We start from the raw sequence: 23,994 nt of genomic DNA on the forward strand, positions 1-23,994 counted from the left end.
AACTTTATGACCACTAAAAGTGTATCAGGAATTTTAAACATTATCAATATATAATGTATCTTCAAAGTTGTGATATAACAAAAGGATCAAATTGTAAGTTGATGTTGTGTCTCATCAGTGTTTCTTATAATATCATGATGTCTTCACACCCTTATTGTCTTGTGCAGGAAATGCAGCAGGAAACTCCATCTTATGAGGCTCTTCTCTTTGGCCTTTTAAATCTTGGCATTTGTCTTTATCCCACTGCGTCTGATCATCGCACCAGAGAGCTTAATGAAAACTTGACAGGTCTACAGCAGAGAAGCTATTCTCTGAAAAACACTATCACTCAAAGGTTTGTATTTATAACCCATTTTAAATATATGTGTTAAAAATATGATTATTGTTCGAATTCTCTTTATTGCTCTTTATGTACTTTTAGGTTAACGTTGCTTGAAACACAACTGTCTAAACTCCAGCTTTTTGATGAGGCTTTGTTGAGCGTGACCCAAAGCAGTGAACGTTTCCTTTCAGAGTTGAGAGGTTCATCTCTTGTGGATATTGGAAACCTGCAGGCTTCATTTAATAAAGTCAAGGTTAGCAGTCAATCAATGGCTTTCAGCACTTTAAAATGTCAGCATACAAACAAATTTTTATTGATTTTGTGCCAGTGCCAATTTGTCAAGTCTTATATTCAAGAGCGTGTTGTATAGTTGGACAAGTATAGATTTTCTGTGCTTGTTCGTACATAGACAAATTTAGATTTTTTAGATTTTTTTTTTTTTGCATCTTTTATCCAGGAGCATGAAACACAGTTGGTGCGGTTGGAGTCATTGAAAGCGCGTCTGGAAGAGCAAGTGTCCACCCTGCTCCTCTCCTCCATGCCCGAGGCCCAACAGCAGATCCAGAACTGGAAAGAGGATGGCCTACAACCCCTACACGAATCCCAGCGTCTCTTGATGTCCCGTACTGAATGCCTTGAAGAGCTTAAGATCTTCGTTGATAAGCACGGAGCTGCAGTAAAAACAGTGCGCCAGCTTCATGAGGCTGTGGAGGGCCGGGGCAGCTGGGACCGTTCCAAGGCTGAAGAACTGCATCATGGGATAGGGGAAGTAGCAAAAGATGTTGCGCGACTGGAGGCGGAGGCCGTTGGATTAGACGGACAGTTGAGCAGGGCACATCTTCACTTGTGTGGGGCAGAGTGGCGAGGTCCAAAGAACCCAGGACATCCACAGGGAAGGACATCTTGCCGGGGTCAGATGGTGGCCCTGACCATGGCATTGGAGGAGGTACAGAGAGGCGTGGGCTGGAGGCAAAGCGAAGCAGATGCTCTCAGTACCCTCTGGAGCTCCTTCAGGGAGAAAAGGGAGGAGGTGCTGAACAGTCTGAAAAAAATGGAGGATGCACTGAGACAAGAGGATGCCAGAGAAAACACTGTGCTGGCATTTCAAAACAGGTACCCTTTTTTATTTATTGTAAAAAATATATATATATTAAATATAAATATAATATAAAATAAAATATAAGTAGTATATATATATATATATATATATATATATATATATATATATATATATATATATATATATATATATATATATATATATATATATATATATATATATATATATATATATATATATATATATATATATATATATATATACTGTGTGTGGGTGTGTGTGTGTGTATATATATATATATATATATATATATATATATATATATATATTTATTGTAAAATATATATCCAGTCTATAATATTGGATGTGATTTATGGTGTGCTTTACAAGCTTGCCGATCTTGTGAAAGTGTAACAATAGTTCAATATTTATTCACTCTCATCAACACTCACCATTGCTGTGGGGCTGGCCACAACCAATCACTCACAAATGCAACTGATTTAAACCAAGTGAAGTAGTAATGAAGTAGTAAAGTAACGTACCAAAGGTCACAGCAACAGTAGTGTCAGTCTAAAACAAGATTTGCGTCACTATGAAAATAAATAATATGAACATAATCCAGGCTAATCTCAGGTTGGGCATCCAACACAAAAAGTGTACAAATGAATTGCCCAAATGACTGCACAATAGAAGGATTGTTAACAATATGAGTCACAGTCCTACTGATAAACTGTGTAAACATTAGTACTGCACATACTTGGTAGGTGCCAAAGTGCCCCCAAATTGGTGTTGAACAGAGCCAATAGAAAACACATCCTGAAATAAGCACAGTAAATCCATATTGTTTTGTGTTCGTCTATCCTCTCAGGCTGCGCTTCTTCATCCAGCTGGAGGATGAGCTCCAGTCCCTGCAGCACTCCCGACAGTGGCTGCAGGAGAAAGGCAGCCAACTGGCCCAGAGAGACACTGAGCTGTGTGGGGAGGCTGTGAGGGAGGTGGCTCTGGTGGAGTCAGCCTGGGACAGCGTGAAGGCAGCAATTTCAACTGGGTAAGATTTATGTAAGGAGCAGACATCGCTGGGATCAAATTTAAATTGAAATCTAATTATACTCAAAATGCTTGTCAGTAAAATTGTAATGACATATTTGTCCAAAATTGTTCAGCTCGAATGTATTTTGTTTTCTAATGCAGCCAGGAACAAAGTGGAGTTTTGGTAGATCTTCTTCGTCAGTTTCACCACCTGAAGTCTGCCTTGAGCACCGCTGTGGAAAATGCACAAACAGTCGCTCACAATCTGCCCGACCACAACCATAACGCGCAAGAGGCCAAGTGGATCTACTCACGGGTCAGTGGTGTCATACATGTAGTAGAAAATAATATTATGCTGTCAAACTGGCTATGCATCGATGTTTATTTTTTTCTTACTTCAAAAAATCAATGTAATTCTATAGTCAGAGGTTATGAGTTGCATATAGAATTTTACACATTTTCTATCACAATTAAATATCATATTCTTTTATATGGCACATTTACCCCTTTTCATCCTCCCTTCGGTGGTTGCTTCTTATCAAAATTTTATCCTCTTTATCCTCCTTTAGCATGAAGCAGTCCAGGAGAACCTTAAAGAAAAACAAGAAGAAATGGATCAGCTCATCAGTACAGTAGAGGATCTGCAGAGAGAACTCGAAAAACTCCCAAACTCAGACACAACCTCTATACAAAAAGATATGGAGGCATTAAGAGACCAGTGGCTAGAGGTAAGTTATGATGTTTTTCAACAGCAAATCACTATATTTATTCAGGCACTTACTTCTGCCACATATGGGACTTCAATTGAGGAAAATAGCATAGGATTTTTCTACTGTAGTAATGAATTGTCCCCATCCTAATACATGTGGTGCTCTATAAATATTTCAAAGCCTTTCCTTCTAGTGGAAGAATTGGAGATTTTTTAGGATTGTTTTTTTTGTTCAAAACCAGTTATTATTTTTGATAAAAGTCAGGGCAATCGCATCAAATTTTTTTATTGTCAGTCAATTTTCCCCTCTTGTGTGATGTGGCTTGCTGCTTAGCTGTCACAAATGAGGCAGAAACATAAACACGTCTAGACATGTTGTTTACCATTCTGTGTTTTTCCCACTTCTCTATTCTGTCAGACCAATTATAACACAATCTCTCACTGGTCCTTAAAAGAGATGGACTGTGGCTCTATACCTGTCTTTACTATTGAATGAAAGAGAAATGGACTCAGTTATGATTATCTGACTTATATTGATGGTCATTATTATGCGTAACATTCTATCTAGTATATAGCCCTATAAGCCACAAATTAAAATGTGCATCAACTGCAATTTATCCTAATATTCTATAATAAAATATTAATATTAATTCTGTACTTCTATACTAATATATTGCTGTATGGGGATCCTTCTCAAGTGTAAATGCTCTTATAACCATGTCAATTGTACATTGTCAGAGATGCTCATATGAAAGCATGAAAACAAAGTGTTGGTTAATCCCATCCCATGGTCATAATGTATGGCTTGATTTGTATGTGGACATCAACATCTTTAATTTAATTTATTTTGGTTCAGATTTTGTAAAGAATATATGCATTGTGATTTAATAATTATATATTTTTAACTGATACATTTAGATAATCATTGGATACATCCATAGTATATTTACCATCAAGTTTCTTATGACAGCTGTTTTGTGTCCTTCAGGTCTCAGAGCGTATTCAAACCAACACAGAAAGACTGGGGTACTGTGTGGCCCTTTGGAACGACCTCAAAGCGATGGAGCAGGACATCTCTGAATGGGCCGCCTCTTCAATCACTGATCTCACAGACTGTGTAACCAATCTGAGCGACAAGGAGAAGACAGAGGAGCATCTTACAGCATTTCAGGTTAGTACAAGATGGAGGGGACTAATGGCTGTGGGGTGGCACTGTTCATTATAGGTTCACATAGAGAGTGATTTGCCTGAAATACTCTAATATTGGCCCCATAGGCAGAGGTGGAGAAACGAGAGCAGAGGCTGGACTCGCTGCAGGAGCGAGTGACAGAGCTGAAGGAGAGGGCCAAGCTGCAGGAAACCCCATTACAGATGCAGGTGAGTCTAACAAAGATACACATAGAATGGAATCTGAATATGGAAGTAGTTACATAGTATGTTCCAGTTGAGTACAATGTTATTCCCAAATCGGCACACTTTATAATACCTACACTTATTTATGCGAAAGACTTAATTCATGATGTACAAATAGTTTAGTAAGAATGATTTTGGCCTAGTAAATACTAACCCTAACCTCTTAAATAAGTAGTTAGTGAGCCTGAATCATTCTTAATAAACAGTGTGTTCATTATGAATTAAGTCTTTGTCCATGCTTTATTGAGGCTGATTAAGGCATAGTACTAAAGTGGCGCAAAAATTATGTAACTAAGTGTCTTTGCTAATCATAGCATTACCCAAGATATACACTAGACAAACATCTTAATCCCTATATGAGTGAACCATACTATAACAGAATATGTTCTTGAATATTTTGCAGTGATTATAAACTTATTTTCTTATTTCACTAAACTAGGTTGTTGAATCTGACCTGAGAAAGAAAATGGCCCATGTTCAGGAGGTGTACAACCAGGCCAAACACACGCTGACCTACTTTAGTTTCCAGAAACAGAGACTGGAGGACCTCATGTCCCAAATGACTGAGCGGCTTGAGGCTGCTGAGGGCTCCTTATCCGACCTGACTGATGCTACATCTCTGGAAGACATGGGTACAGTGAAGGTATGCAAAGTTGCAAGTTAAAGTAAACCTTTAAAACAATCAATAATCAATAATTGTCATGGTTTGTAGGACTTACAGAGTGTGTTGCAGCAGCAGAGGGCAGACATGGACTCTGCCCGGGATGCTCTGAGTGCACTTTGTAGGTCTCATCCCTCTGAAGAGCTGTCCCGTCTCTCCTCTGACCTCACATCTATTGCCAAATGGACAGAGACTGTGGCTCAGCGCTGTGCCAAGACTAAAGGAAGTCTTCAGGAAGGCCTACAGATTCACTTTAATGGTAAGACAGTGTGTGTGTGTGTGTGTCTCATGCTTTTGTATATTTATTCTCCATAAATATACAAAAACATGACACAAAACAATACACTACAGCTTTTTAAACCCGATGCGATGTGCAGTAGTTTCATTAGCGGAACATACGATGATTGTAATGTGATAGCGCTGTGAAAAGAGGAGTGAATTTTGACTCAGAACGTCAACAATGAAAGTGAAACTTATACAACATGTTAATATGTTATTTTGGCAAATTTGGCATTTTCAAAACAATAAAAGGTAACACGGTGCTCTAAAGATTTTAAGTAAAATACCCCCTCTTTAAGATTAGGCAAGTATAACTATGTTTAAAGTTATGATTGGTCTCCAGGAAATTAATGTGAATGTAATGTCCCAAAAATGATTAAAGCGCAACATGAGTGTGTGTGTTTGTTGAATGTTTTCTCCCCAAAGATGAAGAAATATTAGACAAGAGGAACTGACAAAAGTTTGAAATGCGAAAATCTGCTCCTAGCAAATCTTTTAGGCAGTTCTTATGGTCATTGTTGACTTGTCCAGTCTACCCACTACAAGCCACTCTCATCTGACACACACGGTTGGAGACGCCGGCACAGTTCCTTTGCTCCAAAACACACCTGAGCTTCAGAAAACGACTACTCTTGTCACATCTGTCCCAGGGGAGTTGTATCCATGACAACCCACAGCTGCACAGCGTGGTTCTGCCTACACTTCCCACCTTCTTTCTTCTCGTTTTAATTTTTGTATATCTCCTTTAGGCTTATAATTGACAACTTGAATTGCCCATTACATGCACATATTGTTGTTTTTGAGCTATTGTCTGTTTCTTTTCTTTTTTTTGACACAGAGCTTGTCAAAGCCTTGCGCTCCTGGCTTGCAAATCAGAACTCTGACTTGAAAGAGTGGTGTAACCAATCCGGAGATGCTGCTGTCCTAAACGCAAAGTTGCATAGGCTAACGGTACAGTTACAATATATTTTTGTATAACTGCATTTCTCTCTTGTCATGTAAGTAAATATATGCAATTGAACATACAGTAAATGACATATAATTTTGTAGATGGGTTGTACAGCCACAGGTGACCATTTCTTCTTCTTCTTCAGGTGTTAGAGGAGCAGACAGCAGAGGGAGAGAGACGTCTGTGTCAGGTTTCAGAGGAAGCTGAGAGGCTTCAGCATCACCTTTCAAAAGCTGCAGCTGCTCAAGTCCAGGACAATCTTTCATCCTGCCAGAAGGAGTGGAAGAATTACTTAGACAACTGTTCCCAATGCCAACAAGATCTGGAAGATGCTATTGACCTCTTAAAGAAGTAAGCCTTCTGTGGTGTAGTCTTCTAGTAATGTAATGAATAATTTGATAGACAACAATATTTTTCCTCTAGTTTTGATGATGGTGTGGTGCATATGAGAGACTGGTTGAAACAGATGGAGCTCAGCCTGAAGTGTGAGTCTGTTCCTGGAGATGAAGGGCAGCAGGGTGCCCCTGACACTGCAGAGGAGCTGGAGAAGGTGGAGAGAGTACACAATGAGCTGCTGGAGAGACGGTAGGTATAACATTAATATGCTCAGGCTGTAGGCAGAAAGTTAAAGACAGAAAGTGTTGTTTTTTTTTTTCTTTTACAAGGGAGTCCATTGAGCGACTGTGTCAGGAGGCCCAGTCTCTCTCAGAAGCCGGGAGGGGGTCAGGTGGAGAGGTCAGAGTCACTGGACAGCTCCATATGGGGCACCAGTCTCTGCTGAAGGCAGCCAGAGAGAGACTAAAATGCTGCCAAGAGAGCCAGGCCTTTGCAGAGACCCTCCAGGGAGTGTGGGCCTGGCTGGAGGAGATCCAGGAGAGATTGGGGACAGTAGACAGCACCATGGGCACGAAAGATCAGCTGGAGCAGAGGCTGGAAACTGTGCAGGTGACTGAGCCTTTTTTCTTTATATCTAGTTAACCATCTAATTTTGCTGTGTTTGTAATGTCCTTACAGTTACAGTTCATTTTGACTTTGTTTTACCAGGATATCCTGCTTTTGAAGGGAGAAGGAGAAGTAAAGCTAAACATGGCCATGGGGAAGGGTGAGCTTGCTCTGCGCAGTTATGGGACTGCTGGACAGGAAATGGTCAAATCTCAGCTTCAGGAAGTGGAGGATGCTTGGGCCACTCTGCTGGTGACTGCCATGAGCTGCCACAGGTACTCTCCATACTGCACACTGTTGTTCTCTATATGAATCCACAACTCTGACAATGCATCTTCTATAATGTGTGCCAAAAGTCCTCCTACAAACGAACAGGTCACCTCTATCATAATAAATTGATACCTGAATGTCATTAATCATAAATAGGTTAATTACATAATGAGGACTATTTGTCTAATTTTGTAACTGTGGTTAATGTGTCAGAGCACAACAGTGTATCTGGATTTTGTGTGTGTGTTTATGCTTGTGTTTTTAATGGAGTAATCGCAATTTCAATGAAAATTTTAAATGATTACAGGCAGTTTAATGAGTTAAAATGAGTGTAATTATACAGTGGAGGTGTGCATTAAATTACACAGGAGCTGAAGATGGGGGTAACAGGTGACTCATGTATGCACATAGTCAGATCGTTATGTATGTGTGGAAATACTGCAGTTATTTGCACATGTATTTTCACAAATGGGTAAGAAAATCTATTGGTGCAACTCCAGCTCTGTGATTTACACCTCCAATTAACCGTATATCATAACATGAGCCTTAATATAAAGCATGCTAAAATACTGAGTTGTTTTACTCCATTTGTAACACTTGTTTGATGGGGTAAGGAAAAATGAGCACATTTTCTGGATTAATTCTAATTATTTAATTGTGTGTTTAGCCGGTTGGAGTGGACTGTGTCTCAATGGAGTGGATATTTGGACAGTGCGAACCAGCTGCGGTGCTGGATGGAGGCTCTGGAGCGGGAAGTGAGTGCACCTCTCACCCCTCAGCCCGGGCCCAGAGAAAAGGCTGCTCAGCTGGACAGACTCAGAGCCCTGCTGTCTGATCTTGAAGACCACCAGGTGGCACTGTCCAGCTTGGAAGAGAAAGCCCGCGAGCTCTTCAAAAAGACTGGAGATGCAAGCTTCAATCATGGGGCTCGCACCCAGCTACAAGCACAGTTTGATGATCTTACAGCTCTGGTGGAGGTATGAAATATACAGATTTGTAACACAGTAAAATTAATTTAACTTTACTATAAATGTACTTGCTGTTGTAGGGCAAGGTTAGTCTTGCCCAGAGCATAGTGTTGGAGCATCAGGAGTATCTGGAGTCAGTTCGAGAGCTGACAGACTGGTTGATGACAAGTGGAGAGGAGCTACAGCACTGGTCTGATACATCTGGAGATTCTACCTCTATCAAGAAGAAGCTCTCTGAAGTCAGAGTAAGGAAAAATAAATATTTGATTAAAAAAGTCCTTTTAACCATTTTGTAAAAAATGACTGGACTACTTTTTAGATGATACACATAAACCGTAATGGGATTAATATAGTCATTTGCATATTTAGGTGGTATTGTACAAAGACAAAAGGATTTATACAAATGGAAAACATGTAACTAAATTAATCTCCGAGGGAAATTCACAGATTTTCCAGAGTATGTGTGAAAAGCCACCTATTAAAATGCGTTCCTATGGAAACTGCATGAAGATTTTTCGCTAAAATACCTCAGAAAAGATTAAACAGCAGTCAGATAAGACCATTAGAGTTTTGAAAGTAAACAAGTGATGGTATATTGATTTGCATTTGCATTTCCCACAGGGGGTTAATTATCATATAAGAAAAAATGCTCTTAAGAATTTTAACAGAATACATTTTTATGGATTTATGCCTTCATGCTTCCATCATTTGTATTTGAAAAATCTCTTTTTGGTGTCAATATTCCCATCTTTGTACACAACATGTGCATATTAAAATGATCTGGTGCTGTTTTCCTCCTGCTCTAATCCTTCTATCAGATTTCTGTAGCGCATCTCAGTGTTAGCTCTTCACACCTTCTGATTTCGAAGCGTTATCTTTCCACTCTGAATAATAAATCAGTGCTGAAATAGATTTAAAAGAGGTTAACATCTTAAATTCAAGGTGATCTTAGCAAATGAAACTAACATCATATATATGTTTTTGAAAGCAATAAAAACTAGAGAGACACAAACAAGTGTTCTATTATGTAACTTTAAATAGAATCACATCAGTGACGACTGTTTCCGTAGACACGGTTTCCGTAGCAACTTATTCTCCCTGTGTTCCTTCAGGAGCGAGTAGAGAGCCGTCTGTTGGAGGGCCGTGACCGCCTCAGCCGTGTGCGCCGCAGTGCTGCGACCACAGCAGAGCATACGGCGGCTGGAGGCTGCGAGGCCATGGACCGCCAGCTGGGGGCACTGTCACAGGCTCTGGAGCAGTGGGAGGGGGCTGCACTGAGGGCCAGAGACAGTCTAGAAGGGGCTCTGGCTTCTGCTGCAGCTTCAGAAGAAGCATACGAGCATTTGGTGGCCCAACTAGAACAGGAACTGAAAGAGCTGGACCTCAGGCTGAAGGGGTGGAGCCAGGAATTGATTAAAGCTGAGGGGCGGAGCAGTGGCGAGGAGGCTGTGGAGGGCTGGCAGCTTGCTAAGGTAAGTTTACATAGGAGGGTAGTTTTTTTAATATGTATTTTTGTCTGTTTAAATAGAACAAATAGAACAAAGCTAAAATAGAACAAAAAATATTAGCATTTTTTTTAGAGTTTTAAAACTCAAACAATGGTAGAAGTTAACTAATATGTGGAAAACAATTACATGTTAATCCATAATTACGACAGCTGCAGTGCAATTATGAAAAAAATCCTAATGAAAAGTACAAACACTGACACTGCACAGACATACGTTTTCGTCCTCTTTCTGACAGTAATTATCCATTCTATTTGTAAATTCCAAAACCAGATTAGTTTTTAAATCAGCTTTAGTGGGACGACACAGCAGTGACAGCTACAATCCCATTTCCCATTTCTCCTCATTTCCTGCACCCCCTCTGTCCTTTTGTTTTTTGTTTATCTTTTGCCCCCAAACAGTGTGTCTGTTCATGCCCTTGTATGAGCACTGGCTTGTTTGGACTCAACAGTGATGTCTTTCTTGGCTGCAGGGATTGTTTCTTAGATGCTCTCCACCTTCCCCCTGTCACTCTGTTTATTACCTCGACAGGATATTTACATTATAACAGTCTGTTCCTGTAATGCAGGGGTCAAACCAGTGTGCCCACCCCCATATCTCTCTCTCCTGGGTTTCTTTGGACCATGACTTTCTCTGCTATGCCTCAATTTGTTGCTCTTTAGGCATGCAGAGGTGGAGCCTGTCCTCTCCTCCCTGTTTCTCTCTCCTCCTCCCTCTCTTCTTCCTATGTCCAGCCTTATTTGAGCACCGTTTACGCGCTTTTGAACCACCGCGCATCTGTGTAAGCTCTGACAGATGAATTCCACAGGGAGAACCGGCGAAGAAAATAAGTGGTGGAGAAGGTGGGAGGAGGAGGGTGGAGAGAAAGTAACGGAGCAGGAGTAGGTGGAGTGAGAGAGAGGGAAAGCAGCAACGAGTCCAAGGAGAAGACAGCAGGGAGGGGGAGCGCTGGTTATTGGTGCGACGTCAGGAACAGAGCTTGTTCATATTTCATGGGGCAGATTTTCAACCGTGTTCGGCAGCAGAATGTGAGCGGGAGAGCGTTATCCACTGCTCCTTCCTGTCAGCGAAGAGGAACAGAAATGCTATTGTACAACATTAACTGTGAGTGTGTTAGCTGAGAGAGAGCGAGAGAGCGAGAGAGGCGCAGAGTTTGCAGCAGCTACAGTACATGCAGATCTTTTGCTGGTACATCTCTTCTTGACAAGTCGTGTTTGGTTTTTGTGCTGTTTAGGAGATACTGGAGGGCTTGCAGAGTGCCGAGCCCATGGCAGAGAAGTTGAAAAGCCAACTGAACGACCTGGTGCGGTACTCCCGAGACATCAGCTCCCAGTCAGACAGAGTGACTGCACTGATCAAGCAGCACAACAGGTGAGAGCTGAGGATCTGTGCTAGTTGACTTTGTTTTGGTTTATGTCTATACTACTATATATACATTGTGTTTCATTCATCTGCAGATTTACAGTATATAACATTATTGCTATTGGATATGACAAGCACTTAAATAAGACTTCTACTTCTATTCTAAAATGTGTCCAGCATTGTTTTGGCAGTTTCCGTGGAATTGTGAGTTACTATCTCATGATGTGGTACTTTTGTCATGTGGTATATGTATGTGGCATTGTGGTACTTGTTACTGGCAGCTATGGTTTGGGGACCCAAACCATAGTTGATGCATTACGAATCTATGCAGCTCAATAATGAACGTGACGATAATGTTGTACTTTTTCATCTATAACACCTTAAATATGCATTAGTTCTACTGCATAACATTATAGTTGCCATTATGCAGTAAATGTACAGAACGTCACCATCTAACCATCTCACTAGCTATACTGGGACTTCTATTACTGCTATTTCTTGAATTGTATTCCCCATAATTGGATCTCGCTGAGCGCTCATCCCCATTCATTTATAAACACAGCAAGTAATTACCCAAATCACAACAGGGGAAGGGAAACACTCTCTCTAAATAGGGCAGGGCCATCTGATTTACTAGCTGCTTGTGTCTGCTTCCTCTTCAAAGACTTCTGACGTCCAGGCAAAGGTCAAAGGTGAAAGCTCCACAGAACAGCCACCAGTTGCTAAGGAGAATTTCACAATCATCCTCTTCTCTCTCTGTTATTGTAGTTAATCTCCTCTTTACAGTGTAATTTTACTGCAGTTGTTCTTGGGAAATTCATGAAAATCAAAGCATTTAGAATAGTTTTTAAACATGCTTTTGTGCTGGATGTGTGGGTCTACTTACTACACACTAATTGCCTTCTTCTGGGACTGGATTCATTTAGTGACTGTTTGTTTACAGAAAAAGCAAAGCAACTGCACAATCTTAAATGCATATTCAGTCATTGCTTTCATACAAATGAGTTACTTATCATTATCTATTACATGGCTTTATCATGGGCTGCTTATTTGCAATTTTACAATGGCAACATTTATACACAATTTACTTTAAGTGAAGCCAATTTCAAGAGGGTCCTTGGCAGTGATTGGCTGGAGGAGAGAAAACACCTTAATTCGTTGTGTATTTTTAGGCCTGTCTAAACAATTACTATAATAACTTACTTTTCAGTGACAGATTAACTATATTTTTGGCTTGATATTTATCATAGGTACCATAGGTAGGTGTTCGCACTAATGAGGATTTTTATTTTATTATTATTTAATACTTTTTCATGTGAGTTATTTAGGGTTGGCTAATTAACATTTATCTATGACAGTTTTCAAATACACTGTGGTACTCATGTTTTATTTAGGATATGCTTTAGGTCTTTTAGAAAGTTGTTTATTTGTATTATCCTTTTGTGAGTGAGGGTCCTCAATATTGTTTATCCTTGAATTATATCTTTCAGATTTGTTAGCATGACAAGATTGTACTGTGCTGTACTGTCTGTTTGCTCTTTCTATATTCCTAAACTCCAAGATCTAAAGACAGACAAGACAAGAACAGGGAAAGAAAAGGGGGCTCTGTATCTCTTAGATCTTAACACGTGCCAGATTTTCACTGTCACAGCAGAAAAAAGTGGTTCTCCTATTCCCAGGGCTCTTCTCGGCGTGTTACCCTTTCATGCCCTCATCGCTTCATTAAAACTCTGGGGTGTATGTGTGGAGGTGTGTGTGTGTTTAGGTGATGACTGGTACAGGAGGCAGTTGTTTTTATTCTCCCTTTGGACAGTTAACTCCTGCTAAAACAGCTGTTGTTCATAGTGTCACCCTTTCCATCACAATCTGTCCCTTCACCCATTATTTAACCTTTACTGATGACCTCCAACCTTTAACCCACTGTGAAATCTGTTACTGTTCTGCACTTTTGTTCTGGTATTTCATTGTATATTTCTTAGGCCACGAAAGTAGGTCAGTGGGCCAGTCTTACTTTTCTGTCTATTTCAGATAGATAAAACAGTTGAATGATGGATGTGACATTAAATAGTAATTATTTCAGTCATTTAGGACATTACATGAATCCTTGTTATGGTGGTAGGGTTGGACAATATTAAAAAGGCATGCTTTTCTGCATTTGATCAAATCTGAATCTCCCCTATAGGTACAGTTAAAGGAGGTGAATTTATAAACTACACTGGATGGAAAACCTTTTTGCTTTACAAATCAGAGCCTGAATAAATGATTTGCTGCACAACCACTGAAGTAAAATGATGGAATATATGAAATTGTTCATTGCTGACACAGGTGCCTCTGAGTGGAACCTCCAGTTGCGTAACAGCTGGGGTTAAGGACAGTGAACACACACCATTCATTATTGAGTGATACAAGGGTTTTGGGAAATTTGGCAAAAAAATCATTTTGCACTTGGTAAATTAACTTTAATAGTTTAAGTTATCTGATTCTTTTGAGATACCACACCTGACTTTGATTAGTTAAATTCACCTCTTCACTAATTCAGATCATGATGAAGGCTGGCCAAAAGGAAAAGTGGATGAGGCATGTAAATAGAATGTGGTAAATTTATTGCCACAGGTTGTAAAAGTAAAGAATGTCATTCATACATCTGGCATAGCCAGATGTGAGTATGTGCACTTGTCGTAACGGTGCGGATAGGACCAAAGGATGCAGACCAGAGCAGTTTTAACAGTGTTTATTTACAGCGGTGAAAATGCAGTCTTTAAACAGGTCACAAGAGCAGGTACAGGAACCGGGGAGCGGGAGACGGGTCAGGCGGGTGCGGTGCAGGTAGAGGCGGGCAGGACAGGACCAGGACGGGGATAGAAGCAGGTGCGGTACCAGGGCAGGCGGATCAGACGAAGACCAGAGCGGGGAGCGGGTGACAAACCAGAGACCAGGACCGGACAGGAGACGAGACGAGCAGGAGACGAGACGAGCAGGAGACGAGACGAGCTGGAAGCGATACCGGGACTGGAACGTGGCGGCAGGAGCTGGGCGAGTAGAGGCAGGAATCTGGAGGGTGCATAAATCCAAATGAGCATTTGCCGGAAAGTACCATATAACAAAGCTTAGCAAGAAACATTCACGTTTTACACGCGGACGGTCTGGCACCGAGTGTAGACTGCCAAGCCTTCTTGTACTCAGCAGCAGGTGGTGGTGATTAGGCTGATGCACCCCAGGTGTGCACGGGAGGAGTCAGGCACTCCACCCAGCTCCAGACACACAGGTAGGGGAGGGGGAGAGAGCACGGGAGGACAGGGAAACTGACATCATGACAGTACCCCCCCCCTAAGGTCCACCTCCTGGTGGACCCCCAGGCTTGTCAGGATGAGCGCGGTGGAAGTCTCTCACCATGTCGGGGTCCAGAATGCGTGCCCTGGGCACCCAGGATCGCTCCTCCGGACCGTAACCCTCCCAATCGACGAGGTACTGGAGGCCCCTACCACGGCGACGAACGTCAATCAGGCGGCGGACGGTGAACGCCGGGTGGCCGTCAATGACTCGGGCGGGCGGTGGGGGATCGGCCGGAGGGCACAGGTCGCTGGTCCGGACTGGTTTAACCTGGGAGACGTGAAAGGTCGGATGAATCCGGAGAGACGGGGGTAACTGGAGGCGCACCGCCGATGGATTTATGATCCTCATGATCTTAAACGGTCCCAGGAATCGGGGGGACAGCTTACGGGAGTCCGTCTTCAGCGGGACCGTCTTGGCGGAGAGCCAAACCATCTGGCCAGGTTGGTATACGGGCGCCGGGACACGGTGGCGATCGGCCGTCGCCTTAGTGCGCGCTCCAGCCCGAAGAAGGGCCGCCCTGGCCTTCTTCCAGATCCGGCGACAGCGCTGGAGATGGCGCTGAACAGACGGGACGGCGAGGTCCCTCTCCTCCGTGGGAAAGAGAGGGGGTTGATATCCCAGCGATGCCTCGAAGGGGGACATACCAGTGGCGGAACTCACGAGGGAGTTGTGAGCATACTCTATCCAGGGCAGGTGAGTACTCCAGGTCGCGGGGTTGGCGGAGGCTGTGCACCGTAGGGCCGACTCCAGGTCTTGGTTGGCCCGCTCCGTCTGCCCATTAGATTGTGGATGGAACCCGGACGTGAGGCTAACCGTGGCCCCCAAACCGTCGCAGAAAGACCGCCATACCTGAGAGGTGAATTGGGTCCCTCTGTCGGACACGATGTCCACCGGGATGCCGTGGAGTCGGAAGACATGACTGGTCAGCTGGTCGGCAGTTTCTTTGGCTGTGGGGAGCTTAGGCAGGGCAACGAAATGGGCGGCCTTGGAGAAGCGGTCCACAATGGTGAGAACCACCGTGTTCCCCTGGGAAGGGGGAAGGCCCGTCACGAAGTCCAAGGCGATGTGGGACCAAGGGCGACGAGGAACTGGGAGAGGATGCAAGAGACCAGAAGGGGGTGAGTGGGAGGCCTTGGCCCGAGCACATACCTGGCAGGCGGCGACATAAGCCCGGGTGTCTGTGTCCATCGTGGGCCACCAGAAGCGTCTCCTGAGGAGGGAGAGAGAGCGACCGGCACCAGGATGGCAGGCGAAACGGGAGGCATGGACCCACTGGAGCACCTGAGACCGGACAGAATCGGGAACAAACAGTTTACCTGGAGGGCCGTTACCTGGGTCGGGGTCGTTGGTCTGGGCCTCTCGGACGGTGTCCTCGATATCCCAATGGACCGCGGCCACCACACACGAGGAGGGAATAATTGTTTCTGCGGTGACCGGGCTATCCTCCAGGGCGAACTGGCGGGAGAGGGCATCGGGTTTGACGTTCCGAGATCCGGGGCGGTAGGTGAGGAGAAAGTTGAAGCGGCTGAAGAAGAGGGACCAACGAGCTTGACGGGGATTGAGGCGCCTGGCGGACTGGATGTACTCCAAGTTTTTATGGTCGGTCCAGACGATGAATGGTTGCTCCGCCCCTTCGAGCCAGTGGCGCCACTCCTCCAAGGCCAGCTTTACGGCAAGGAGCTCCCGATCCCCCACGTCATAATTGACCTCGGCCGAGGACAGTCGCCGGGAAAAGAAGGCGCAGGGACAGAGGCGGTTGTGGGGGTCGAACCTCTGCGAAAGCACGGCCCCCACTCCCGAGTCGGAGGCGTCGACCTCCACGATGAATTGCCGTGAAGGGTCGGGCTGGTGCAGGATGGGAGCGGAGGTAAATAGTCTCTTAAGCTTCTCGAAGGCTGTCTGCGCCTCAGGAGACCAGGCAAACGGCAAAGCAGGAGAGGTGAGTTTAGTTAAGGGCGAGATAACCCTACTAAAATCCCGGATGAAACGTCTATAAAAATTGGCAAAGCCGATAAATCTCTGGAGCTGTCTCCGGCTGGTAGGAACGGGCCACTCAGTGACAGCCTGGATCTTTTCAGGGTCAGCTCTTACTTGGCCCCGCCCCACAATGAAGCCCAAAAAGCTGACCTCCTCTGCGTGAAACTCGCATTTCTCAGCTTTCACGAACAGTTTATTCTCGAGGAGGCGCTGGAGAACCTGGCGAACGTGCTGATGATGCTCCTGGGGGGACCGCGAGAAAATCAAGATGTCATCCAAGTAAACAAAGACGAATCGGTTAAGGAAATCACGGAGCACATCGTTGATGAGGGCTTGGAATACGGCAGGGGCGTTGGTGAGACCGAAGGGCATAACCAAGTATTCGAAATGTCCCAGGGGTGTCTTGAAGGCCGTCTTCCATTCGTCTCCCTCCCTGATGCGCACCAGGTGGTACGCATTCCGCAAATCCAACTTTGAGAAGATGGTCGCACCGTGGAGGGGCGTAAATGCCGAGTCCAGTAAGGGAAGCGGGTATTTATTCTTTACAGTTATATTGTTCAGACCCCGGTAATCAATGCAAGGCCGCAGGGATTTGTCCTTCTTAGCCACAAAGAAGAACCCCGCTCCCACGGGTGAAGTGGACGGGCGGATGATTCCGGCAGCCAGGGACCCACGGATATAGTCCTCCATTGACTCGCGTTCAGGTTTAGACAGGTTATATAGCCTGCTAGATGGTAGTGGGGCACCCGGCAGGAGGTCAATGGCGCAGTCATATGGACGGTGGGGCGGTAAAGAGAGGGCCTTGCTCTTGCTAAAAACCTCCCCCAGGTCGTGATATTCAGCAGGCACCGAGGACAGATTGGGGGTGTCTGGGGACGGATCAGCGACAGGAACGGACCTCCCGGCCGGAGGGAGGGCGGACCGAAGGCACTTGGCGTGGCAATCGGGACTCCAGCCCGAAACTCCGCCCCTGGCCCAATCGAAAACAGGGTTGTGGGCGCGTAGCCAGGGGTAACCAAGGACCAGAGGAGAAGCGGAGGAGGACAGGACATGAAACTGACGGTTCTCTTGGTGGTTGCCGGACAGAATCACGGTGACAGGTTCTGTGATGTGAGTGATGTGCCCCAGAAAACGTCCATTGAGCCCCTGGGCATTTAAGGGGCGTTCGAGGGGCTCCAGGTAGACCCCGAGCTGCTCCGCGACTTGGGCATCAATAAAGTCCCTCTCAGCCCCGGAGTCGATAAGGGCGGAAACGCATAAGGTCTCTGTGCGAACGCACAGGGTGGCGCTGAGCCGCAGTCTATTAGAAGAGTCCAGGATGTGTTGCTCGCCCACCAGTACTCCCAGTGCTACTGGTGGGCCCCCCCCTTTTGGCCGAACTGGGCAAGTGACCACATAATGTCCGCGCTCACCGCAGTAGAGGCAAGCCCCGGCCAGACGACGCCTCCGTTGACGCTCCTCGGCCGACACAAGGGTCCTGTCGAGTTGCATGGGCTCATCCGGCGGGGGCGGGGCAGCGCGTGGCTCCGGCGGGACCGGTGACCGGCGTCTCTCTCGGCGACGAGCCCGTAGGCGGTTGTCTATACGGTGAGTGAGGGAGATGAGGGTCCGCAGGTCGGGGGGTTCGTCCCGGGAAACCAATTCATCTTTCAAAGTCTCGTTCAGGCCCCGCACAAACACAGCCCGCAGCGCGCTGTCCGTCCAGTCCAGCTCCGCCGCATGTGTCCAGAATTCAATGGAATAATCCGCTACCGTCCTGGAGCCCTGGCTGAGAGTCAATAACCGGGAGGCAGCATTGTCCTGGTAGTGCGGGTGGTCAAACACCAGCTTAAACGTGGACACAAATTCATTAAAATCCAGGCTATCCACAGACGTCTTCATTAGGCGCGCCTCTGCCCACTGGAGAGCTCTGCCCCGGAGTAATCCACATATATATCGGATCTTGGTGGCCCCCGAGCTGAAACGAGAAGGGCATTGCTGGAACATGAACTCGCACTGGAACAGGAATCCGCGACAGAGGTGAGGTTGTCCAGCATACGGCTCCGGATCCGTGCCTCTCGGCTCCGGGAGGCGTGGCGGCGCTCCGGCTGCAGCAGGCGGGGTGACGAGGAGCGCGGCCACCTGGTGGTTAAGCTGTGCCACCTGCTGGGACAATGTCTGATTTAGCTCCAATAGAGTCCGAATGGATTGTTCATGCTGACCCAGCACCGCCTCGGGGTGAGAGTGCGTGAGGCGGCGCGTCTGGTCCGGATCTGAGCCTGCTTGGTCCATAGTGGCCAGACCGTTCTGTCGTAACGGTGCGGATAGGACCAAAGGATGCAGACCAGAGCAGTTTTAACAGTGTTTATTTACAGCGGTGAAAATGCAGTCTTTAAACAGGTCACAAGAGCAGGTACAGGAACCGGGGAGCGGGAGACGGGTCAGGCGGGTGCGGTGCAGGTAGAGGCGGGCAGGACAGGACCAGGACGGGGATAGAAGCAGGTGCGGTACCAGGGCAGGCGGATCAGACGAAGACCAGAGCGGGGAGCGGGTGACAAACCAGAGACCAGGACCGGACAGGAGACGAGACGAGCAGGAGACGAGACGAGCAGGAGACGAGACGAGCAGGAGACGAGACGAGCAGGAGACAAGACGAGCTGGAAGCGATACCGGGACTGGAACGTGGCGGCAGGAGCTGGGCGAGTAGAGGCAGGAATCTGGAGGGTGCATAAATCCAAATGAGCATTTGCCGGAAAGTACCATATAACAAAGCTTAGCAAGAAACATTCACGTTTTACACGCGGACGGTCTGGCACCGAGTGTAGACTGCCAAGCCTTCTTGTACTCAGCAGCAGGTGGTGGTGATTAGGCTGATGCACCCCAGGTGTGCACGGGAGGAGTCAGGCACTCCACCCAGCTCCAGACACACAGGTAGGGGAGGGGGAGAGAGCACGGGAGGACAGGGAAACTGACATCATGACAGCACTCTGTGTTTTAAAATACAGAAAGGATCCTCAAATAAGGACTCTTTCAGTTTGACTTAATATTACTTGTATTTGACCTCATAGCTCTTTAGTATATGTCTTATTGTCATCACACTGCCTGCCATGTCAGATTTTGTCCATCTTGTTGCCCTTGTGAACTCTCGCATCAGTCATATGCTGCCTCTCAACCCCCATTGAACACTGTACCCCTCTCCACCCCATCCCCCACATCTCTCTCTCTCTCTCTCACTCCCTCTCTCTCCCCCTCTCTCTCCCCGTTTGCCCCGACAGATTCTTCCACTTCACCCACTTTGCCATTGCTCCACCTGCCCAGTTCCCAATGCCCCCTCCTCTGTCATTTTTGTTTGTTCAGTAACACATGGGAGATATACAGCTTTGTCTGTTTAGAGTGAATTTTCATGTGGCCCTGTCAGTCCTAATGGGTGTTCTTGTTCCTCTTCATCAGCTTGAGTCTGCGTGCATCCAGGGAGTGTCAAAACAAGGAGCGTTTGTTGGAGCAGCGGTTCAGGGCAGCTCTGCGAGACTTTCAGCAATGGTTGGTCAACGCCAAAATCAGCACTGCCAAATGTTTTGATGTGCCTCAAAGTGTTGCCGAGGCCTCCACCGCCTTACAGAGAATACAAGTAAGTACTCCATTACAATATGTGGTCACAGAGCAATTAAGAGGTTATGTAGTAGTTTAATAGGCTTCAACCAGTACATTGATATTTGCTATTACCACAGTTAGTATTACTTGAACTGAACATTTAACCCATTATTTAAATTTTAATTTGTATCATAGCACTTTAGACACAATTTAAGCCAATTCAGTGTTTATGAACAGTACTTGGAGGCAGAAGATAGGGTTCATAGGGTTCAGTCATAAGGATTCTTTCCTGATTTGAAGGATTTTGCTCAGCAACAGTCCTTCGTTGTTATAGCAATAACACAATTCAAATCAAAATATTATATCTTTTGAATCAAGAAAGGTCCTTACAAATTTTACAGATTGGTCCTATTCAAACATATTGTAAGCATAAAGAAAATATCTTGAAGTAAAATGCTGTAATAGATGTAAAATCAATCTGGTTAGCATAGCTAGCTCAAGGGGACGTCTGTATTAACATGCCCACTGTTGAGTGTCCTCTGGTGGGCATGTTAGAGTGGTGGGTCTGCCCTAGGCTGGATAAGCTGAAAAACGGCACTTGGCCAAACAGGATAAGAGAAAGCTCAGCAGCAGGGATCCTCTGCATAAAAGCAGTATGTCTTTCCGTCTGAGAAGTGTTTTGGTGAGAAGCTGGCAGGTGTAAGAGTCTGGCAGCCTCTTTAGTGCACCCCAGGGCCCTGGCTAAGAGTCAGGTGGTTGTCCGTTAAGGTGTCCATAGCACTAGACAGTTAATTACCACCTTAAACACCTGACCACATAAGCAACAAATGATGGTAGATTATGTTAAGTACAGAGATTACAGTAGGTAAAATTGTTGTGAATACAGTATATGTAGAAATTAATTCTACTCCCATGCCTCCAGTCAGGGCATAGTATTGGATGGTATTCCTGTATATTTTTGCCTTATTACCAGCAAATGAAAATGTGTGACCGCAAGAAAAATATATTAATCTTGGCAACAATGCTTTTGTACAATCCTCATTAAGATAGATTTTACTTATTCATTTACATTTAAGAAATAAATGAACACTAACATTTGCATGTTTTTCAAATATGATGAACCTCTTGTGAAGTGAAAGTGCTTGTTTGTGTGTACTCTTTGAATGTCAGAAGAAGAAGTCTGTCAGTGTGAAGAAAACCACTTTTGCAATTTGTCTAAAACATTTTAAAAAGAGCAACATTTTACAGAAGTCTTTTGTCATTGTCCCATAAACTTTGAAAATAAGAGACAGCCTCGTAAGTTGTACGGTAGTGAAGTGGTTCAGAAATACAGAGGCGGGCATGTTTTATTTATTATTGACTTGGTGAAGAATGTGGAACAATGTTTCCACATGGCTGACCTCCAGGAGGGCCAGAGAAGTGGGAGGGGCTGGGGGTAACCAATGTGCTGCGCTTAATTAGGGGTATACAGTTACACTAGCAGCAGGAGTGTGAAAAAGAGTCAATGAAGGAGAACACACAGAGAGCATAAAGAGACAAAAGAATGATGAAGAATGTCGAGGATGCACATTGGTTTATTTGGTTGAGGCTCGCCTCATAACAGTGTGTGTATGGTGCGTTCGCGGCGTGTCTAAGTGATGTTGCTGACTGCACAGATGGTGGAGTGGTCCCTGCTGCGTTACTGTCATCGGCATGGCTCTGGGAGGGAGGGGGAGAGGGGCAGAGAGAGGGAGGGGGCGGTAGGCGTGGGCCGTGTAGTAGATGTACAACGCTTCTGTGGGTGGTTAGAAACAAGCAATGTAAAAACTAGGAATGTAAAAAACAACATGTTCCAGGCAAACTGACTTTCCCTGTCTGCCTCTCTCTCACCACCTGCCCATATGGAGTTTGCTGTATGCTATATTACTTGATTAGCTTTTGGCAGTTTACAACATTAAAAGGATAACACTTGACTTATCTCTCACCCCTATTAAACTCCTTGTGGTATGAAACAATATACAGTAATATAAAATTGTTCAATACAACCCTCACAATTCAATGCACATGACTGACTCAATACGCACATGTCACTACTCCAGTTCATTAATCGTGCAATCGTGCCATACTTTTGCAGATAGGCAAGAAAACTGTAACATTGCCTATCTAGGATTTGTAAATTTTATGGTGTGGTAACGTGATAATTGACCTTGTCTCCAATAAAACAAGCTCCAGGTTCGACTTTATTAATTCATGCTAGTGTGAAATGTGGTGAAAGTAGGGGGAGACATTCAATACATATGCATATATCATTTAGATATTATAAAATTTGGAACAACTTAATGTTTGTAACTAAGTATGAATCTTTTAACTGTTCCTGTACCATTGTTTATATTGCGCATAAAATGATTTTTCTTGTGGTGTTTCTTGTCAAGTCTAGTTTTTGGCCTTGTCACCTTATCACTCCAGTCCTATTGTGAGTGTTACTGCTGCTCTGTGACGGGTCCCTTTGTCCTGTTTCCCCACAGGAGTTTCTGAGTGACAGGGAGCATGGTCAGGCCAGGCTGAGCACCGTGGGGGCCAGTGGGGAGCTGCTCATGGCGGTGGTGTCCAAAGACAGAGTGGAGGGGATCAAGGCCAAGGTGGAGAGCACGCGGGATGACTGGAAGAGCCTGATGAATAACTTACAAATGAGGGAAGATGCTCTCAAGGTTGGTTCACTGCTTACTTATTTAGCATTTGCAGTCACATTACATTACATGAAGCTACGTAAAGTGTGCTGTACTTGAGTGATACCAACCATTTGAGGTTAATGTTTTGCAATGTATGACCCATATAACTCATCTGAATCACATGAAGTATGTTACTTTTTAAATTAGAAAGAATGACTAAACATGTTAAATGAGAAATTAAATAATGATAGTAAATCACTCACATAAGACATTTAAATTACGGTTGGATATAAGAGTCATCATAGCCTCAATGCTCATCTTGGTCTATTGATTCCCAGTATATGCCTTTAAAATTAATCACATCTTAATTTGTTCCCCTGTTTGCTGTATTTATTTTTTTTATTTTTTTCTTGATTCCTGAGGTTAAAGATTCTGAGATTTTTTTAGTAAATATTTGAGTCACTGTTTGTTCCAGTAACTGCTTTGGCCTTTTACCAGTCCATTGCAACAGTGATGTCTGACAGATTTAGCCCTGAATATAATTGCTTATAATTGTGTGGTATCCCCAGAACCTGCAATCTCAGATGACAGAGTTTGAAGCGAGCGCAGAGCCACTGCAGGACTGGCTAAGCAACACTGAGGTCAAAGTTCAAGAAAGCAGCACCCGCCTCCACGACCTGTCTGCTAAGAGAGAGGAACTAAGCAAATTGCAGGTAATATGGGCTGCATGTTAATTACATATATGATAATTTTATGATGTTTTTACTCTTTCATTCCAGACCATTGCATTACTTTATTTATTAATTTTGTCACATAATGTAAAACTACATTTACTGCAATGCTATTTATTCATTGTCTTTTGTTACTTTCTACCAAAGATCTTTCTACAGTTTAATGTTTCCAACAAGTAAATCCTTTTGCAAAATGAACATTAGTCACATTTTTCCTGACTCTCTCAGTAGGCACTGTATCTGAAGCTCTTCATCAGATATCCCTC

General features: G+C 44.6%; 1 protein-coding gene across 1 annotated transcript in view; it reads left to right on the plus strand.

Annotated features, from left to right (window-relative positions):
• The window catches only part of LOC117392485 (nesprin-1-like), an 89,440-nt gene that overhangs the window by 46,010 nt on the left and 19,436 nt on the right, over positions 1-23,994 (plus strand). The window contains exons 37-58 of the mRNA XM_055232405.1: positions 168-334; positions 422-575; positions 780-1,435; positions 2,251-2,430; positions 2,574-2,727; positions 2,981-3,139; positions 4,109-4,291; positions 4,396-4,497; positions 4,973-5,176; positions 5,246-5,453; positions 6,312-6,424; positions 6,568-6,773; positions 6,846-7,007; positions 7,088-7,367; positions 7,467-7,639; positions 8,302-8,611; positions 8,683-8,847; positions 9,715-10,074; positions 11,342-11,478; positions 20,209-20,386; positions 22,854-23,036; positions 23,567-23,710. Coding sequence (XP_055088380.1) covers positions 168-334; positions 422-575; positions 780-1,435; positions 2,251-2,430; positions 2,574-2,727; positions 2,981-3,139; positions 4,109-4,291; positions 4,396-4,497; positions 4,973-5,176; positions 5,246-5,453; positions 6,312-6,424; positions 6,568-6,773; positions 6,846-7,007; positions 7,088-7,367; positions 7,467-7,639; positions 8,302-8,611; positions 8,683-8,847; positions 9,715-10,074; positions 11,342-11,478; positions 20,209-20,386; positions 22,854-23,036; positions 23,567-23,710 — 4,578 coding nt within the window. The remainder of the gene's footprint in view (positions 1-167; positions 335-421; positions 576-779; positions 1,436-2,250; positions 2,431-2,573; positions 2,728-2,980; positions 3,140-4,108; positions 4,292-4,395; positions 4,498-4,972; positions 5,177-5,245; positions 5,454-6,311; positions 6,425-6,567; positions 6,774-6,845; positions 7,008-7,087; positions 7,368-7,466; positions 7,640-8,301; positions 8,612-8,682; positions 8,848-9,714; positions 10,075-11,341; positions 11,479-20,208; positions 20,387-22,853; positions 23,037-23,566; positions 23,711-23,994) is intronic.

Source organism: Periophthalmus magnuspinnatus, chromosome 24 (assembly GCF_009829125.3).
Source record: "Periophthalmus magnuspinnatus isolate fPerMag1 chromosome 24, fPerMag1.2.pri, whole genome shotgun sequence".
In the NCBI taxonomy this organism is placed as follows: domain Eukaryota; kingdom Metazoa; phylum Chordata; class Actinopteri; order Gobiiformes; family Gobiidae; genus Periophthalmus; species Periophthalmus magnuspinnatus.